This window comes from Cariama cristata, unplaced genomic scaffold (genome assembly GCF_000690535.1).
Source record: "Cariama cristata isolate BGI_N322 unplaced genomic scaffold, ASM69053v1 scaffold9306, whole genome shotgun sequence".
Taxonomy (NCBI): Eukaryota; Metazoa; Chordata; class Aves; order Cariamiformes; family Cariamidae; genus Cariama; species Cariama cristata.
The window spans coordinates 9,947-25,250 of NW_009623792.1; the positions used below are offsets into that span (position 1 = coordinate 9,947).

Below are 15,304 nucleotides of genomic sequence, written 5' to 3' on the forward strand. Positions count from 1 at the left end.
GTGGTGAGGGGAAGAGCTCTTTTGGTCTGGCACAGTTTTCCTCGGAGATGGCTGAACGGGCTTCCTTCCTTCCTTCCTTCTTTCAGCAATGGCTTGTTTGTTCATCCTTTCTGAGCAGATGGAGGAGGAGGAGTGGTTCAGATCGCTGAATATAACTGTTTCCAAAGAAAGGCTTATAAGCTGAGATGCTTAGTGCTCGGGCGTGAATTAATTTGTGCTGCACAGCATTTGCTTTAAAAGCAAATTAAAAAAGCATTTTGTATTCTCGTGTATTTGAGACTCCTATCCCAAGTGCTGTTGCTTGCAGCTGGCTGTGGTATTTTCCCTTCTTAAGCAGATTGTCTTTGCATTTGTCCCGTGCCAAAAAACCGAAAAGCTGCGGGACCTCACAGTAGCTGTCCCTGAAAACTAACCTGCATACATGCTCTAAAATAAGTTCCCCGCCAGCAAGCGCGGTGGAGACCTTGTCTTTATAACGGCATTGGTGACCTAATCCCTTGAACAGACTAACATCTCTGATCCTTCCTCTCTAGGACACTCATCACGGCTAATTCCTCAGGATGCGTGGGCACTTGTGTTTACGGGGCAGTTTCTCCTTGGGACATGACATTTTCCCCTGGAGGCAGAGGGCTAATTCTACCACTCCCTTTATGGCTTGATTGTCATGTTTTATTTTAAAGGATTTGGTAGTTGTCTGCTGCCGTAGAGCAGCAATTTTCTGTCTGTAACGGCTCCAAACTGTCAGTATAAAATTTAAGCCAGGCAGGCGATGGAAGACGAGGACTGATAAAATCCCTCAATGGTTTTTGCGTCTCTTCAGCTGCCCTTTTGCCAGGGGCTGGCGACCAGCCGGTGAAAGGTGCCGGTGCCTGCGGTCCCCCAGGAACGGCGGTCCACCAGCCTCAGGTCTTCACACCCATTCCCGTCCTTTTTAGGAGACCCCACGTTGCCTTGCTCCACGAGATTTTGCTTCTGGTCCTCTTTCCCGGTGTTTCCAACACCGGTGTCCTTCCAGGCTGTCACAAGAACCAACTGCTCTGCAGGTCTGGGTGTCTTGGCCAGCTTTCTTGGATGTCTCCATCCCACCCGTTCTCACATCCAAGTTGACTAGGTTTTTTTTCTCTTGCCAGTGCTTGCTGATTACCCTCTGCTCCTGCTGAGTTTCCTCTTGCGGGAGGTTTGTCTGAGAGACCTTGTCTCCCCTGTGCCGTGCTCCATTGCTGAAATCGGCCGTCCCCAAGCTGCGGCAGGAGCTTGGGCTCCACGCAGATGAACGGTTGCACCTTTGAGAGCTTGCCTTCCCCTGAGCTGCTGGTATGTGCTGTTCTGAGGCAGTTGGCAGGCATTGCTTATATATATATATATATATGTGCGTGTGTGTGTGTATTAAATAGAACAGCTCAGAATATCCGTCAGGCAGAGGTTCATTCAGCAACGCGAGTGTTTCCAGGCCTTTTCCCTTTCCTTCCTTCCTTCCTTCCTCCTCTTCCTCAGCTCCCCCAAGAAGAACAACAAGGTTTTGTGTCAATGACTCGGTAGCTCAGAGTTGGATGCCGATTTTTAAATGGCTTCCACTTGCTGTGTGTTGTTGATGATGATGATGATGATACTCTCCAGGCAGCAGATAACGTGGAAAGCAGAAAACAGGAAGCCCAAAGCCTTGCAACCTCACAGTAAGTGTAAAGTGCAGCTCTTCAAAGAAGAACAAACGGCAGGAAACCACCGATCTCCCCTGGGAGCGAGACGTTCAGCGTCGTGGTGTGGAAGCGATGGGGCTGCTTTGTAGCTTCAGCGAGCTCGAGGCCCCCAACTTTACCTCCCAGTTGCAGGCTGAGATACTCCATCTGTGCGGGCTTTTGGGAACAGCGGTAGCAGCCGAGGTCTGTGATATTCCAGATGTTGGGCTCTGGAGCCCGCTGCAGGAAGTGGGAAGGTGTGGCATCTCCAGGGCTGCATCCCAAGCCGATCAGAAGGGAAGTGGTTGTGGGTAGAGGATCTCCCACTCACAGAGATTGGACCACAAAAGAGGAGGGGGGAAGGGGGAAAAAAAAAGAAAAAAAAAAAGCATTTATTAGGATCTAACTTATTTGGCTCTCCATGAGGCATGTAACTTGAACGCAGGAGAGGGAAGAATTGTTTTGCCGAGAGAGGCTTAGCTTGCCAGCGAGCCTTTTTTCTTTTCTTGATGAAACGATGCTGGGCTGGTGTCAAATCTAGGCCGACAGTAGTACTGAAGAGCAATTTGCCTAGGCTGCAGAGGGAGTTAGTCATGACTCCCTATGCCCACTCGCTTCTGATCCTTTGAAGAAGGGCATGGTGTCAGGCACAGTTTAGCTCTTCAGGTAGAAGGAAACCCCCGTCGAAAATATCGGCTGGTGAACTGAAGTGATCTCCCACCCCCCAGACATGCCTCTGCTTTGTTTCCACCTTAACCTGGGCAAATCCAATTCCAGACAGCATAATCTCTCCCCTCCTCTCCCCTGAAAAGTGCAGCTGTCACCGGGCTTGCCGAGAGGCCAGGAGCCGGGTGGGAGGATCTAATGCGCAGAGAGGACCTGCTGTCAGCAGAGCCGCAGAGGACACAGTAGCACAGCCCAATTAAACTAATGCCCAGTGATAGGAGTTAAACCTGTTAGAATTATATCTCTCTGCAGAATGTTTATTGCTCAAATCCGATGCAGCGATGAAGCCTCTTACGGCAGAGAGGTTCTTCCCTCCCCCAGGACAGCTTCGGTCCGAGCAGAGGTTACGCTGGAACTGGAGCTGTAGTTGTCTTCCGAGCTCTCTTGCAGCTCCAGCTTGCTGAAGTTCATCTGCGTCACCCCGAGGTTGTACCCTGCTCTTCACCGGAGCTTGGGTTATCCGAACCGGCAGGTAGCCGGGAAGAAGAACCGGCCATGCATCCCCGCGGGGCACGGAGCCAGGTCGGCAGCTGGGGGAGTCAGCCGGCTCTTGGGATGGGGCAACGCAGCGCGCAGCCCCTTCACATCCACCCGGGTTTTACCCCTTTCTCCCTCCCTCGGCAGTGCTGTGGCCTGGGCTGACTCAGATGGCTCGCCTTCCTCCTCCTCGCTGGCTAACCTTGGGTGAGTCAGCTTGGAAGGGAGCGGAGACCTGAGCTGTGGGCCCGCACGCCTGCCAACCTTGACTCATCCCAGCAGCTCTTGCCTTCCCCAGGGATGTCGGACGGAGGAGCTCCATGAGCAGGAGGATTCCACTGCAGCTGCCGGCCGTCAGCGCCTTTCCATTGGGCTCCAGCAGCAAGCTGGAAATCCCAAAATAACGGAGTAAATGTCACAGAAACGGTGGGGTGAAATCAAGTGACGCCAGTTAAATAATTGTACTCATTTTCACTTTCTTCCTTCAGTCTTCAGCGGGACGTAACCGATCTCTGCGGTTCAGAGGTGTATTCTTTTTCCCTTTCAGTGTGCCACCTAAGCAGCCTTTCTTGGAAGCTTTCTTGCTAGATGGGGCTTTGGAGAGCTTGCGGGGTGGCGAAGCCCCAGACACACGGTGCGCTCTGCAGCGTGGCTTTGGCTCAGGGCTCCGCTGTCGGACGCGGAGCGAACATTCACCCACCTTGAATCTCCTCTTGCTTGATGGGATGGCAAAAGCTCAGCAGAAGTTCCAGGTTACGGCAGAATTTTGGCCTAATTATATGGGTTTCTTTCTTTTTTTTTTTTTTTTTTTTTGGAGAGGAGGGAGGAGGAAGCATACGCTTTCCTCTTTTTCCCAAGACCCGCGAAGAGGCTGAGACCACTGGAACATGTAGAAATCAGCTAGTCCTCCTCCTCCAGGAAAAGAAATTAACCTCAGGGGAATAAGGAAGGTTCATCACAGTCCCTTATTTCCATCTCTTTGTAGTGTTGGCTTTGGTCTTGCTTCGTTGCCTTGTAACCACGGTGTCGATTATGATATTGCCCTTAAAGCAGGAGGGATGTTATCGCAGGTGGAAGACCCAGTGTTGGCAAACAAAAATAACTGGGTGAAAAAGAAGGACGTAGTTTTATTTCCATGCTTTTAAGAACTCGTCGTTCTTTATGTAGATTTAAATAAAAACCTAGAGACGAGCAGTCTTGCATTAACTTAGCCCGTATGCCTAGAAGAAAAAACGTTCAATACAGAAACACGGTTTGATTTTGAGTTTTCAGAAAGAGGCTGCAGAGAAGTGGGATTATTTAAATATCATGGAAACTTCCCTTCAGGATATTGTAATTTTCTTGCCTGTACTTCTTGTTCTCGTTACTCTTAATGTGATAATCCTATCCATAGCCTTTTGCTGTAAGTGTCGGGTACGTGTGGCCATTGATGATAGCTACTGGGAGCGGGAATTACTGTGTACTCTGCAAAATGTACTCGGCTTGCTCTCAGCTCGTCCTCCTTGCACGCCTCTGATCCGCCGGTCGTTGCCGCCTGTAAATCTACACGGTGGGAGCACGTGAGAGCAGATCTTCTCTGTCTACTGCATGAGGGGCCCTGCTTCTGGCTCCTTGTGTCATATATCGGGGTTTCTGCGATGCAAATGAGAGCAGCGATGACTGGGAGGGCTACCTCAGCCTGCAGACTGTGATGACTGGTAACCAGTTGCTATTGTGGGCGTGAAAAAGAAGAGCAATCTTTGGGCAGCTGTCTCCGCGTAGATGGCACTGGAGATGTGAGTCAGGCCGGGCAGCTGAAGTGCCGCCTTGTAAATTCACCTCCATCGCATGTAAAAAGCACACAGGCAAACTGGGTTGGGTGTTTTGGGGAAGCTTGGAAGCCCTGGAAGATTTGGGGGGTTCACATCACCCGGAGGGTCACAGGGTGGGGACGTTTTGCCTGCCTTCGTATCCATTAGGCGACGATGCCTTTTGCTCATCTCCGCTCATTGCGGAGTAGTGGGGGAATCGAGCAGCAAAAAGAAAGGGGCAGACGCCGTGAATCTTTGCAGGTAGTTTCATTTCATGGCCAAAACCTCTGGTTCTTGGAGGAACCGATTCCTGAGCAGACACAAAGAAGAGCCTCCCAAACGTGGAGAGGGCTGGAGCTCCATGCCCGGGGAAGGATACCACTAGCCTCCAAAGGACAGATTTTTGAGTCATGCCCGACCCTCCCTGGTTTGCAACCAAAACAATTCACACATAAGGCATATAAATAGAGTGCAATACTCCCTGGTTATTTTAGCAGCCGGAACAGCCATAGAAATCGAGGGTGATTTTTACTATGTGCTGGTTACCTGACCTCCAGGCACCAGCTGCTGCGGATTTCTGCAGAACTGTGAACCAGGCAGAAGTCGTGTGAGCTGCCCCCACACTGCTCCATGCCTGTTCTCCAGCGACCATTTTTAGCAGCACGAAAGGGAGTTGGAGCTCGGTGGAGGTTTTTCATCGACAGGGAGAGCCAGCATGCATCCCCCGGATGGTGGGAGCTGATGGTGTGGACAGCTGTCCATTGGGGATGGGGCTGAAACTCGGCATGCTCGCCGCGCCGGTCACCGGCTGCCTTCGGATCGGGCTGGTCGCGTCGCTGCGGAGTTTGGGTGTATCTGAAAGTGCAGAGGAAAAAAGATATTTAGAAAAGAGAGTTTCAGGAAAACTGGGATTACTGAGCTCCGTCGTAAAATGCTGGTCTTTTAATAGCAATTTTGATCGAAAAGCAAATGTCCCTAATAAGTGTTCTGGTTTCACATAATGCCGTTGCACCAAGCCTGGTTTTGAAATCCCGAGGACAGCATGAAGATTTGGAACAAACCTTTGGATCCTTCTAGTCCTGGCTGCTTGCAACACTTAGCATTTCCTTAATAGCATGGTAGCTTGACAACACAAATGAACCCAGTTTTGATCCCATGACAACAAAAGCGCATGTATTTACTCTTGGCTGGTCAATTGAAATCCATTTGCTTATTTGGTCGACGAGGTGTGGAATGAATGTTTAAGTGTGTGTTGAAACAGTCAGCATGGAAGGAAAGTTCCTTAAAATATCTTGTATCGCTGGAGATTTGCTGCCAGATAGCAAGTAGGAGGAAGCAGTCATTGATGTAGCATCGGGAGAAGGCTGTTCTTTAGCTCTGCGCTCTTCGCCAGCGCAGGTTTCTCCTCCCTTTGCGAGGTGTCGCAGTCCGCACGGGCCGCTGCTCCAGCTGAAGCATTTCATCGGAGGTTGGCGTTGTAGGAATAAGGAACGTGTGGAGGGGATGAATAATACGGAGACTGGAGGGCTCAGTCATGGCTTGAGGGGTTTGAGGGGAGAAAACCCATCTTGTTGAGGATGGGGAAGGATGGAGCGGCTGGGTGGGGGTCTGGCAGCCAGCCATGGGCAGACCCACTGCGGGGGTCCTTTGCAGCGGCTCCTCTCAGCTTCTGGGACCATCGTGCCTCTGGAAGAGAAAGCGGGCTCGTCCCCCGGCTGGCACCGAGCTGAGTTGTGGGCGCCTGTGTCAGTGCTTGCTAAGTTGTGATCTCTCTGCTTTTAAGGCATTCCCATTTACTCTGTCAGCTTCCAATTCCCATGCTGGAGCACATCCTTGGAATGAGCTGACGCAGTTGGTGGCGGTGTCTTTTGCTCTAAGGGAGTCTGAAGGAAAAAAAAAAAAAAAATCCCAAGACTTCATTTACTTTTGAAGCGTAACTCCCCTTATAGCTGGAGCTTCTGCTTCCCTGGGTTCACGTAGGCATTTCCTGAGGACAGGTTTCCCTGCATGGGTAGTTGCCACTCCAGGCTCTGCCACAGTACCTTGGAGCTGATTTCCATCTCTTCTTTCCACAGGTGGAGAGAGACTTTGAAAGGGAATATGGAAAGCTTCAGCAGTAAGTATCAACCACACTGGTAAAACAGGAACAGTAGCATACTTCTCTGTTGTGCCCTCTTATTGCATCTTCCCAGGAAATTTTAGCCAGTTATGCTCTTCCCAGCAAATCACTCGCTGCCCTGTAATTTCTAATTCTTCAGAGTTTCTCTGGTGGCTGGGTGTTCAAAGGTGTCCTAAGAAGTATTTGCGGTGGGGTTGAGGTTTGCAGATTATGGCAGCTCTAAAGTAAAGAGTATAAAATTGCCAGAAAACTCTGGGGTCACTGAACAGCTCAACACCTCTGAGGACAAATATTGGCTTTACCATACTGACTGTGTCACATAAGCTCACACTTATCATCTGGAAGCATTTGGCTTTACCATTTGTGGTGAGTGTGAGGACTTAAGAAAATATGTGACTTTGACTAAGAGATCACCGACTTGAAAAGGTTGAAAACCATCTGAAAAGAACCAGAAAAGGTTGAGCAGCACTGAACTTTGTAGAGCCTTGCCTGGATATTTTTAACTCACAACAGAAGCCAGCATATTCAGCCCGTAAATGATTTGTTGCACGTACGATACTCTTCGGTTTGTTTCTTTCCAAGATTCAGACTTTGCCTTGTTCTCCCATCTTTCAGATTGGAAGATCAGACCAAAAAACTTCAGAAGGATATGAAGAAAAGCACAGATGCAGACTTGGGTATGTGACTGTAGGATACATAGACTGTGAACTTGGCCACAAAGAGATGAAGTGACTTTCTCAAGATCACATGAGTAATCTGTGACAAGTCTGGAAAACAAATCTAGATCTCAGTCCCACTCAGTTTGCTTAGTTACAAGGCCATCTGCATGAGGGCTGCCGAGCAGTATCTCAACCAAGGGAACAAAAAGTATGTTATGGGCTTAGTCCCGATCTCTTGAGCTGCGGCTTGCTGTGTGGCCTTGGACAAGTCGCCTTGTTTTCTTTGCCTCAGTTTCTGCAACCGAAAAATAGGAGTAATTATTCCAGTTCTCACATTAGACAGGCAGGAACAGTCTCCAGCTGAGCCTATTGTGTCGAGCAATACATCTTCACCTACTTCAGATGAGGGCGTCTTATGCTATCTGAGGCCAAAGGAGGGTGGGCCGAGGCTTTGAGGGGGTCAGCAGAGCACCACGTAGACGTCGCTGTACGTGTTTCACGTATGAACTGCTGACCTAGCAGCTCTCGTTCAAGAATAACCCTGCTCGTTTCCCTTGGTGGCTGCTTGCGTTGGCTTGACCTCGTGGCAGTGGGCGATGTCGGAAGCGATAAACAAGTCATCTCTCCGTGTACCGACGCAGCTGCCTTCGCGGGGTGACATCTGCCCTGCAGGTATCTTGTCCCAAGGCACGGCAGCCCCTGCCCGCTCCGTTCATAGCTTCTTTAGTAGGAAACCACTGTGACCACGCTGCGTGGCACGGGCTTTAAACGGAGATGGGAGCGAGGAGATGGAGCGAGCTGGTGGAGGGGAGCTGGGAGAAGTGGATTTGGTGGATGCCGGTTATTGAACCGAACAGGGCAGCCTGCAGAAACATGCGGCAAAGAGCTGTTTTAAACACAGATGGCTTTTCTCAGCATGTGGTTTGGAGTAGTCCCTATTTGTACTGGGCCCCCACAACTCTGGAGCCAAGGCAGATGCACCAGTGCAAACAGGTGTGGGCTGAACTGGTCCAACACTGGGCTCGTGGGAGTTTGGTTCACAGAGGGGCAGGGGAGTGGGCAGGAGCCCCACCAGGCGCTTTGCCAGCGGGAGGACTGGCGAATTTGGGGCTTCCTGTGATACAGGCTCTCACCTGTGTTTGTGTGTGTGTGTGCGCGCTCGGATATTGCCAGACATAAACGCGGATCCCGGCTCTTGCCCGCGCTCTCCCAGCCTTCCCAGTACAGTGCTTGCACAGGGAGAGCGGTGGGAGAGGCAGCAGTAGCCGGTGCTGCCAGGACTCCTTTCCAGGGTGAAAACTGCCCTTTCTGGGGACTCTGGTCACTGTCAGGGATCCATGGTAAGTTTTTCCTTGTTAAGGATTCCCCTCCCCTCCCTTGCAGTGGGCGTTGTTTATATGGAGCATTTCAAGTCCCAGAGGAGCTGTGGGAGGACTTTCTTTTTCCGTTCTGCTACATGGCAGAGTCACAAATGAGCCTTGGCCAGATCCAGTAAGATCTGATTTCTCATTTAAAGGCATGAAATCATGAGTGTAAGGAAAGATTTTGGATGTGGTCTGGTGAGGGATGGGTGAAGGACAAGGAGGTAGATCTGATCGAGCGCTGAGGACTGCTTTCCTCACCTGGCAGTGCCCGTTGCCGAGAGGAGATAGCTGTGCTTGCTCAGCCAACATCCAGCCCCCGTATCCGAGGAGGATGGCAGTCTATCAGCGTTGTTGTGTCCTCCCGAGTGTCTTATTTCTTCCACTGTACCTCTGTGCCGAGGGGGTTGATTATTCACTGCCTGCAAACACTCCCTAACAAACTGGACCTGGTGGCTCAAGTCTCCTTCTGCCAAAAAAGACTCAGCTCAGAACAAGACCAATTCCTCCGTCTGCCTGAAAATGTTCCTGCGAGGCTCGGCCGCTGCCCTGCCAGCTGCAGCAGCATGGCTGGGAACAGGGCACGGGTTATTAGCAGCGCTCTCTGTACTGTGGCTAAAGATCATTCACCCCGTTCCTCACCCTCCTCCCAAACAAAATATGATCTTAAGGAGCAGGAGGATGTTCTTTAATTGGAAACAAAAGCTCTCCCTTTGAAATGAGATGCAGGTAACCCACTGGATCACCGTGGCTCAGTTTTGCCCTCTGGAGTGTGCCTGGCCGTTCTCCACTATTTTGATTGTGATTCAAACAAACATTGGGCTCTCTAAAATCGCTTCCTTTATTTGGAGTCGTGTCCCGCGCGCTTTATGAGCAAAGTGCAGTACAGACCCCAAGGGGCAGGCGATGCTCTCCTCTCCCCTCCTCTCCTCTCCCATGTCAGCGATGGACCCGTTGAGTTTGAGTGGGGACACAGCGTGTGCCGGGGTCTGCAAAGCTGCCTCGGGGACTGCAGAGCTTCAGAGCCGTACAGGTGAGGTCAGGGATGCCGGGGAAAGTGCCTGACCCAAAATCTCGCTGAACGTGCCTGAAAAACCCCGGGTTCTGGCCTCCCAGCGTGACGCCGCTGCTCGCAGCAGCTCCCCTCGCTACGGTACGCTTTCAGTCCTCTCCCTATGAAGGGAAACTAATTTTTCTTCCAGCTGAAGGAGTTCTGCCATTCTTAACTCCGTCCCGTTTTGGCACAAATCCTTCTTCAGATGTGGTCACACATATGGATTATATCCCATCTGTTTAAAGGTTTAAATGCCTAAACCCTTAATGTTTGGATAATAGACGGATACGGTAGCTTTGTTATTCCGTAGTTAGCGTCTCGTTCTGCACTGAGCTTCCCAGCTATTTAGCTTCTGAGCTCTCTGTATAATTGTGTGTAACCTTTAAATCAGAATGTTTAACCCCTTGATTTATGATCTTAAGCCCCATTATTCAGATGACTTTAACTTTTAATATCTGAGCAAGTACAGTAGGAGTCTTTCCAAAGCTCATCTGTAGCACGGCTCAAGCATCTGGCTTTCTGATCTTCAACTGGAATAACTTCCAGCAACAGTGCTGACGAAAAGAACATTTATTTTTTTTTTAGTACCCGTGACTTTTTTTTTTTTTCCCCTTCTTTATTCACGTTTATATTGATGCTTGCCTTTTTATTAATCTTTTTTTCCATTCTATACCTTAGCTGTTTTCTTGCTCTTTTGTAGTGGTCCTTTCATAGGGATTTAATTTTCCCTTTGAAGACCCAAGTGTTTGGATAGGAAGAGAGATGTGGCTGATGGAAAAGGAGCAGAAGTGCTCAGCGGGACAGGAACTGAAGCCCATCGGACTGTGACCTGGTGTTTCTGGAGTTCTTGGTGGCAGTCCTGGGGGCTGAAGAGACTTCAGCCTTTGCATTTTCCCCTGGCTCGTGGAGTCGGTCTCCACGGGCAGAAAATTTCGGCTCACTGAGGGAAAGTGCTTAGCCAGCTTGTGTCTCTGCTGCTTGTCTAGTGCCTATTTTAAGAGTAAAAGAGAAACCTCGTCTTCCAGTCCTGTCAGTCTGGTCCCTTTCCACCAGCACTAAATCCACTTCAAATATATATTTCTGTAAAGCCATTTGAAAGGCTTAATGGACTGTGATTTTTCTCATTGTGGAAGAGCTGTAGTGAGACTGAGAGTGACACTTAATAGTCTGTCGAGAAAAGACGTATAAAAAGCCCATCTACATTTTTTTAAGAGAACAGTGCTTTTGTTAGTCTGGTATTATTTCTGGCAACATCGCAAGGCGTACATCGGAGTGGTTCAGACTTAACTTATGTAAAAACAGTTCTCTGGGTGTTTACGTGAATGAATTGGTGGCTCGCTCTTTCTTTTCTCTCAACCACCAGTAAATATCTCCCTGGAAAGTTGTGCTAAACCCCACCTCGGTGGCCAAAGTCCCCAATTTTTGCCCACGGTCACCCTTTGCAGATGCAGGTGCCAGCCCTGGCAATGGGGGCTTGTGTAGCTGTCCCACCAGGCAACCGCTGAGACATGACCCTCTCTGCTTTCCTTTGCATGCTCCTGTTGCCCACAGCCATGTCCAAGTCGGCTGTCAAAATCTCTTCGGACCTGCTGTCTAATCCCCTGTGTGAACAGGAGCCCAGCTTTCTGGAGATGGTCACGGCCTTCGACACAGCGATGAAGAGGATGGACTCTTTCAACCAGGAGAAGGTGAATATGGGTTTGGCTGAAGAAGGGGAGACCAGGGTGTGCTGTTGGTATCTCGCCCTTCCAGACAGATCCTCCTTCCCTTTTTGGCATCATCTCCAAGACGCTTCCCGCATGAGTTTCTCTGTAATCTCACTCTTCTTCTGATTCTGATTGTACTGGGGATTTCAGCTCATCTTGAGCGCATGGGAGAATTTTGCTGGTTTTTTGGTTAAAGGGCATTGTGGCTGTGCTCAGAAGCCCACATCATGCTACGGTAGGCACTGTGCAAACACGTATCGTTGTGCAAACAGGCCTTTTCAACAAGCCTGACATACAATCATCCCTTTTGCTTTCAACAGGTGAATCAGATCCAAAAGACAGTCATAGAGCCTTTGAAAAAGTAAGTACCAACATTGTCTTATGAGCCATATCGAGTGTTTGTCATAACCGTGTACTTCAGGGATGCGTATCATCAAAAGAGATGCTGTCAGGTTAAAAATCAGCCTTTCCTGAAGAGGTAATAGTTCACAAAATGCCATCCTCCTTGCTTTACAGCTGGGGCATGGAGAGGTGGGATGGTGTAGCTGAGTCCGGACTCTTGTTCTGTGGCAAGGGTGAAGACCTCTTGTGTCTTAGCCTGCCAGATGCCTTCATCTGTGCTTCAAAGAAGACCCGAGATGAGTAATACTGAATGCATTAAAGCATTCAACCTCTCTCCGTTTATGTGGTGGTTACTACCAACCCTTTGCTCCAGCTGAAGGATTAAAATCAACTGGGGAGCTCCCCTGTGGACAGCAGGCATGGTCAGTGACATCCAGCCCGGGTTGGTGAGCGCTTGCTTGTTTGAACAAAAATTTCTTTCCTTTGGAAGTTTTCTAAATAAAAAAGTAGAAGCTTGCTTTTAGTAAAAGTTCGTTCTTGTTTATAAATAATAGATCCACGCAGGAAAGAAAGAGATGTTACAGAGCCATCGTAGCTAGACAGTGAGCAGGTGGGAAGTACGGACGGAAAAACACCGGCTTCCCCCGTCCCCGGCTGGTAGCTGATCCAGGACGGGATGTCTCAGACCCTGGAGAAAGTCTTGCAAACCTCTGCAGGAAAAGCTTCGGTCCATGCGTGGTCTGAGGGCCCGGTGTGGAGGGGAGCCCATGGCAGAGTCACCGGGAGGAGAGGTGACAGGGAACGTGCCGGAGCCAGACCTCGCTCCAAACCGTGCCCATCCACAGATTGCACGGCTTGGAAAGAAATCCTTATCAGAGAGCGAGAGCCGGAGCTGTTACAGCATTGTTCTGGTAGCAGTTTTCCCTGTTTTCCCCCATTCCTTGCTGAGTGGTGCCGTACGGTGTGTCATGCCTCAGTCATGCCTCGGCATCGCCGCAATTTTGTCACCAAGGTCTCATCTGGCGCCGTTCCCCTCTGTCTGCACAATTTCCACCGGCGTTAGCAGCCATTACCGGTGTCACGGGCTGTACCCCCTAAACATTTAAGGAGTGCTTCAGTTGCTATACCAAATGTCTTCTGAAATCCGGAGATTTGCTGTTTTGTTACAAGAACAGAGCAAGCGAGCGAAAATAAAATAAAATTACTTTAATATGACAGTAAGTGTTGCAAATTGCTGAATAACAATTTTGGTTTAGGTTTGACACAGGGTGTTTTGTTTCTTTTTTTGAAGTTGTTGTTTCTGCCCAAATCTGAAAGTACAATCTCATATGCTGCTTAGCGCAAGAGGTTACAGTGTGTTTCTATCCGGGGGTTATTTGGTGACTCAAGTTTTACCTCGGTCGTCTATCCACAACCAGAAATTCTTGATTATTTAGGAAAAAAAAAAAGAAGGAAGGAAGGAAGAAAGAAAGAGAAAAAATAAATCCCCGGCTTGTGCTGTGGAATTGTGTTGCTTATTATCTAGATTGTCCTCATGAAAGATACATTAACTTCCAGCATTCTGTTAAAATTGGAAGAAGGGCCTCTGTCTCTGAGATCTTCATGTTTTTGTTCGTTTTTTTTTCCCCCCCAACTTGTGTTAGTTGATGAAATGAAAGAGAATACCTTTCCCTGCAAACCTTTCCGTGTATTTTAAACCCTGGGCAGTGTATGAGGCCATTAATTCAAAGCAATAAAGCCATTTCCACATCGCCGATGTCTTATTCTGCATTTGTGCAGCGTTTGGCTCGGGATGCTCTAGATGCTGCCGTAGCACAAATGGTACAGAAGGGGAGAGACCCCTTTTTTCCCCCTCTTGCTTTGGGTTTGAGGCAGCTGTGCAAGATCACGTTATATTATTCCTGCCGTAGGGAAATCTTGGGCGAATGATGGAGTCTTGCGGGATACGGGGGCAGTTGGTTTGTTCCTCCTTGGTGCAAGCGCTTTCGCTGGGAGGTTTCATCTCACAAGGTGTAATAACGCTCAACTCGCCGGTTATCTGTCCAGTCCTTAGTTCAATGTAAGGGTGTTTACTTCAGCGTCCTGGCTGCTTTCCAGTCTTGGCAATTCTCTCGAACTTCCTAAATTTCCATTGGACTTGAATACGGTATTTTTTTTCCCCCTTCCTGCCCTTTGGCACCTGCAAACAGTTGCTGCGTGCTCTTAAACAGCTTATGTTTCATGCTCGGAAAGGCTGCAACTCCACGCCGAGCAAAAAAAAAAAAAATAAATGTTCCTTTCATTCCCTTTTTCTGACTCTCCACGAGCGTAGGTACGTGCATGGCCGAGTCGTGCAGCCAGGAACATTTCTAAGGAGCCCAAGGGTCCATTTTGAGTCTAATGAGATGCAGGAGAGAAATGCAGAGCTTGCACCTCCCCTTGTCCTGCTGGCAGATAAATGTTTCTAGGATAAAAGTTTCAGATTAATGAAAGCTGCCTTGAGGAGCTCTTCTTATTTCCAGTTAGGTATTGCTTCCCCTCGCAGAGACGGTCCTCCCGAGCCTCTCCCAAACTCGCTTTGACCTAGAAAAAGGCTTTTGCTACAACAGCTGCACTTTATTACATCTTCACTGGTGGTCTTTTATAGTTTATTAGCCAAAGAAAGAGATAAGTGTAATCCAGGCAATGATCATTAGTGGTTATATATTGTAATCAGAGGCACATGTGCAGTAAAATCTCCCTTCAGTTGTGCAGGGATGGTAGGTTTCAGACAACTATTGGAGAATTTGTTAAACCACGTAGAAGAAAGCAGTAGTAGATTTAGAGGCGATGGCTCGTATTGTTTAAATCCTTCTGCTTCTGGGGATTCAGAGGGTTATTCAGAGTTTTGCTTTTTGAGCCCCAAGAAGCCCTCGGCTGGTAAAACACTCATTTAACCTCAGGGAAGGAGGAAGGTTTTAGTGAGAACAGCGCATATTTCGGCGTGTGGGGTGGGCAAGGAGCTGGGGTGGCTGGGGAAGGTCAGGAGGGATCCGCTCTCCTCTTTGGGAGATGCCTGTGTAAATTCACCCCAGATTTGGGGCAAGAGAGGAGAAAAACCAACTGGTTTTTACTTCACCTTTCCAGTTCTTCACTGTGGCTTGGGTGAGCAGCGAGGGACATCGACTGGATCGGTGATAGACTGTGTACCGTCGTCGTAGTATTGCATATTGTGTCGGCATTTAAGGAAGGGAGCAGCTTAAATAAGCCAGGTGGTTTGGAGATTCACGGGTTTTAACGCGTTTCGCGTTGGGAGCCGCTTTTTCAGTCTTGATTTAACAAACTCTAGGTGTCTGAACTTCCCCGAGCATCGGGATGTCGTGGTCACCCGAGCACGGTCCCATCCCCTTGGCTCGGAGCATGGTCCTGCTCCTGC

At 49.2% G+C, this 15,304-nt stretch overlaps 1 protein-coding gene across 1 annotated transcript in view; it reads left to right on the top strand.

Annotated features, from left to right (window-relative positions):
- The window catches only part of BIN3 (bridging integrator 3), a gene marked incomplete at both ends in the record, with an annotated part of 24,058 nt that overhangs the window by 342 nt on the left and 8,412 nt on the right, over positions 1 to 15,304 (top strand). The window contains 4 exons of the mRNA XM_009702901.1: positions 6,745 to 6,785; positions 7,404 to 7,465; positions 11,414 to 11,550; positions 11,889 to 11,929. Of these exons, the coding sequence (XP_009701203.1) occupies positions 6,745 to 6,785; positions 7,404 to 7,465; positions 11,414 to 11,550; positions 11,889 to 11,929 (281 nt within the window). The remainder of the gene's footprint in view (positions 1 to 6,744; positions 6,786 to 7,403; positions 7,466 to 11,413; positions 11,551 to 11,888; positions 11,930 to 15,304) is intronic.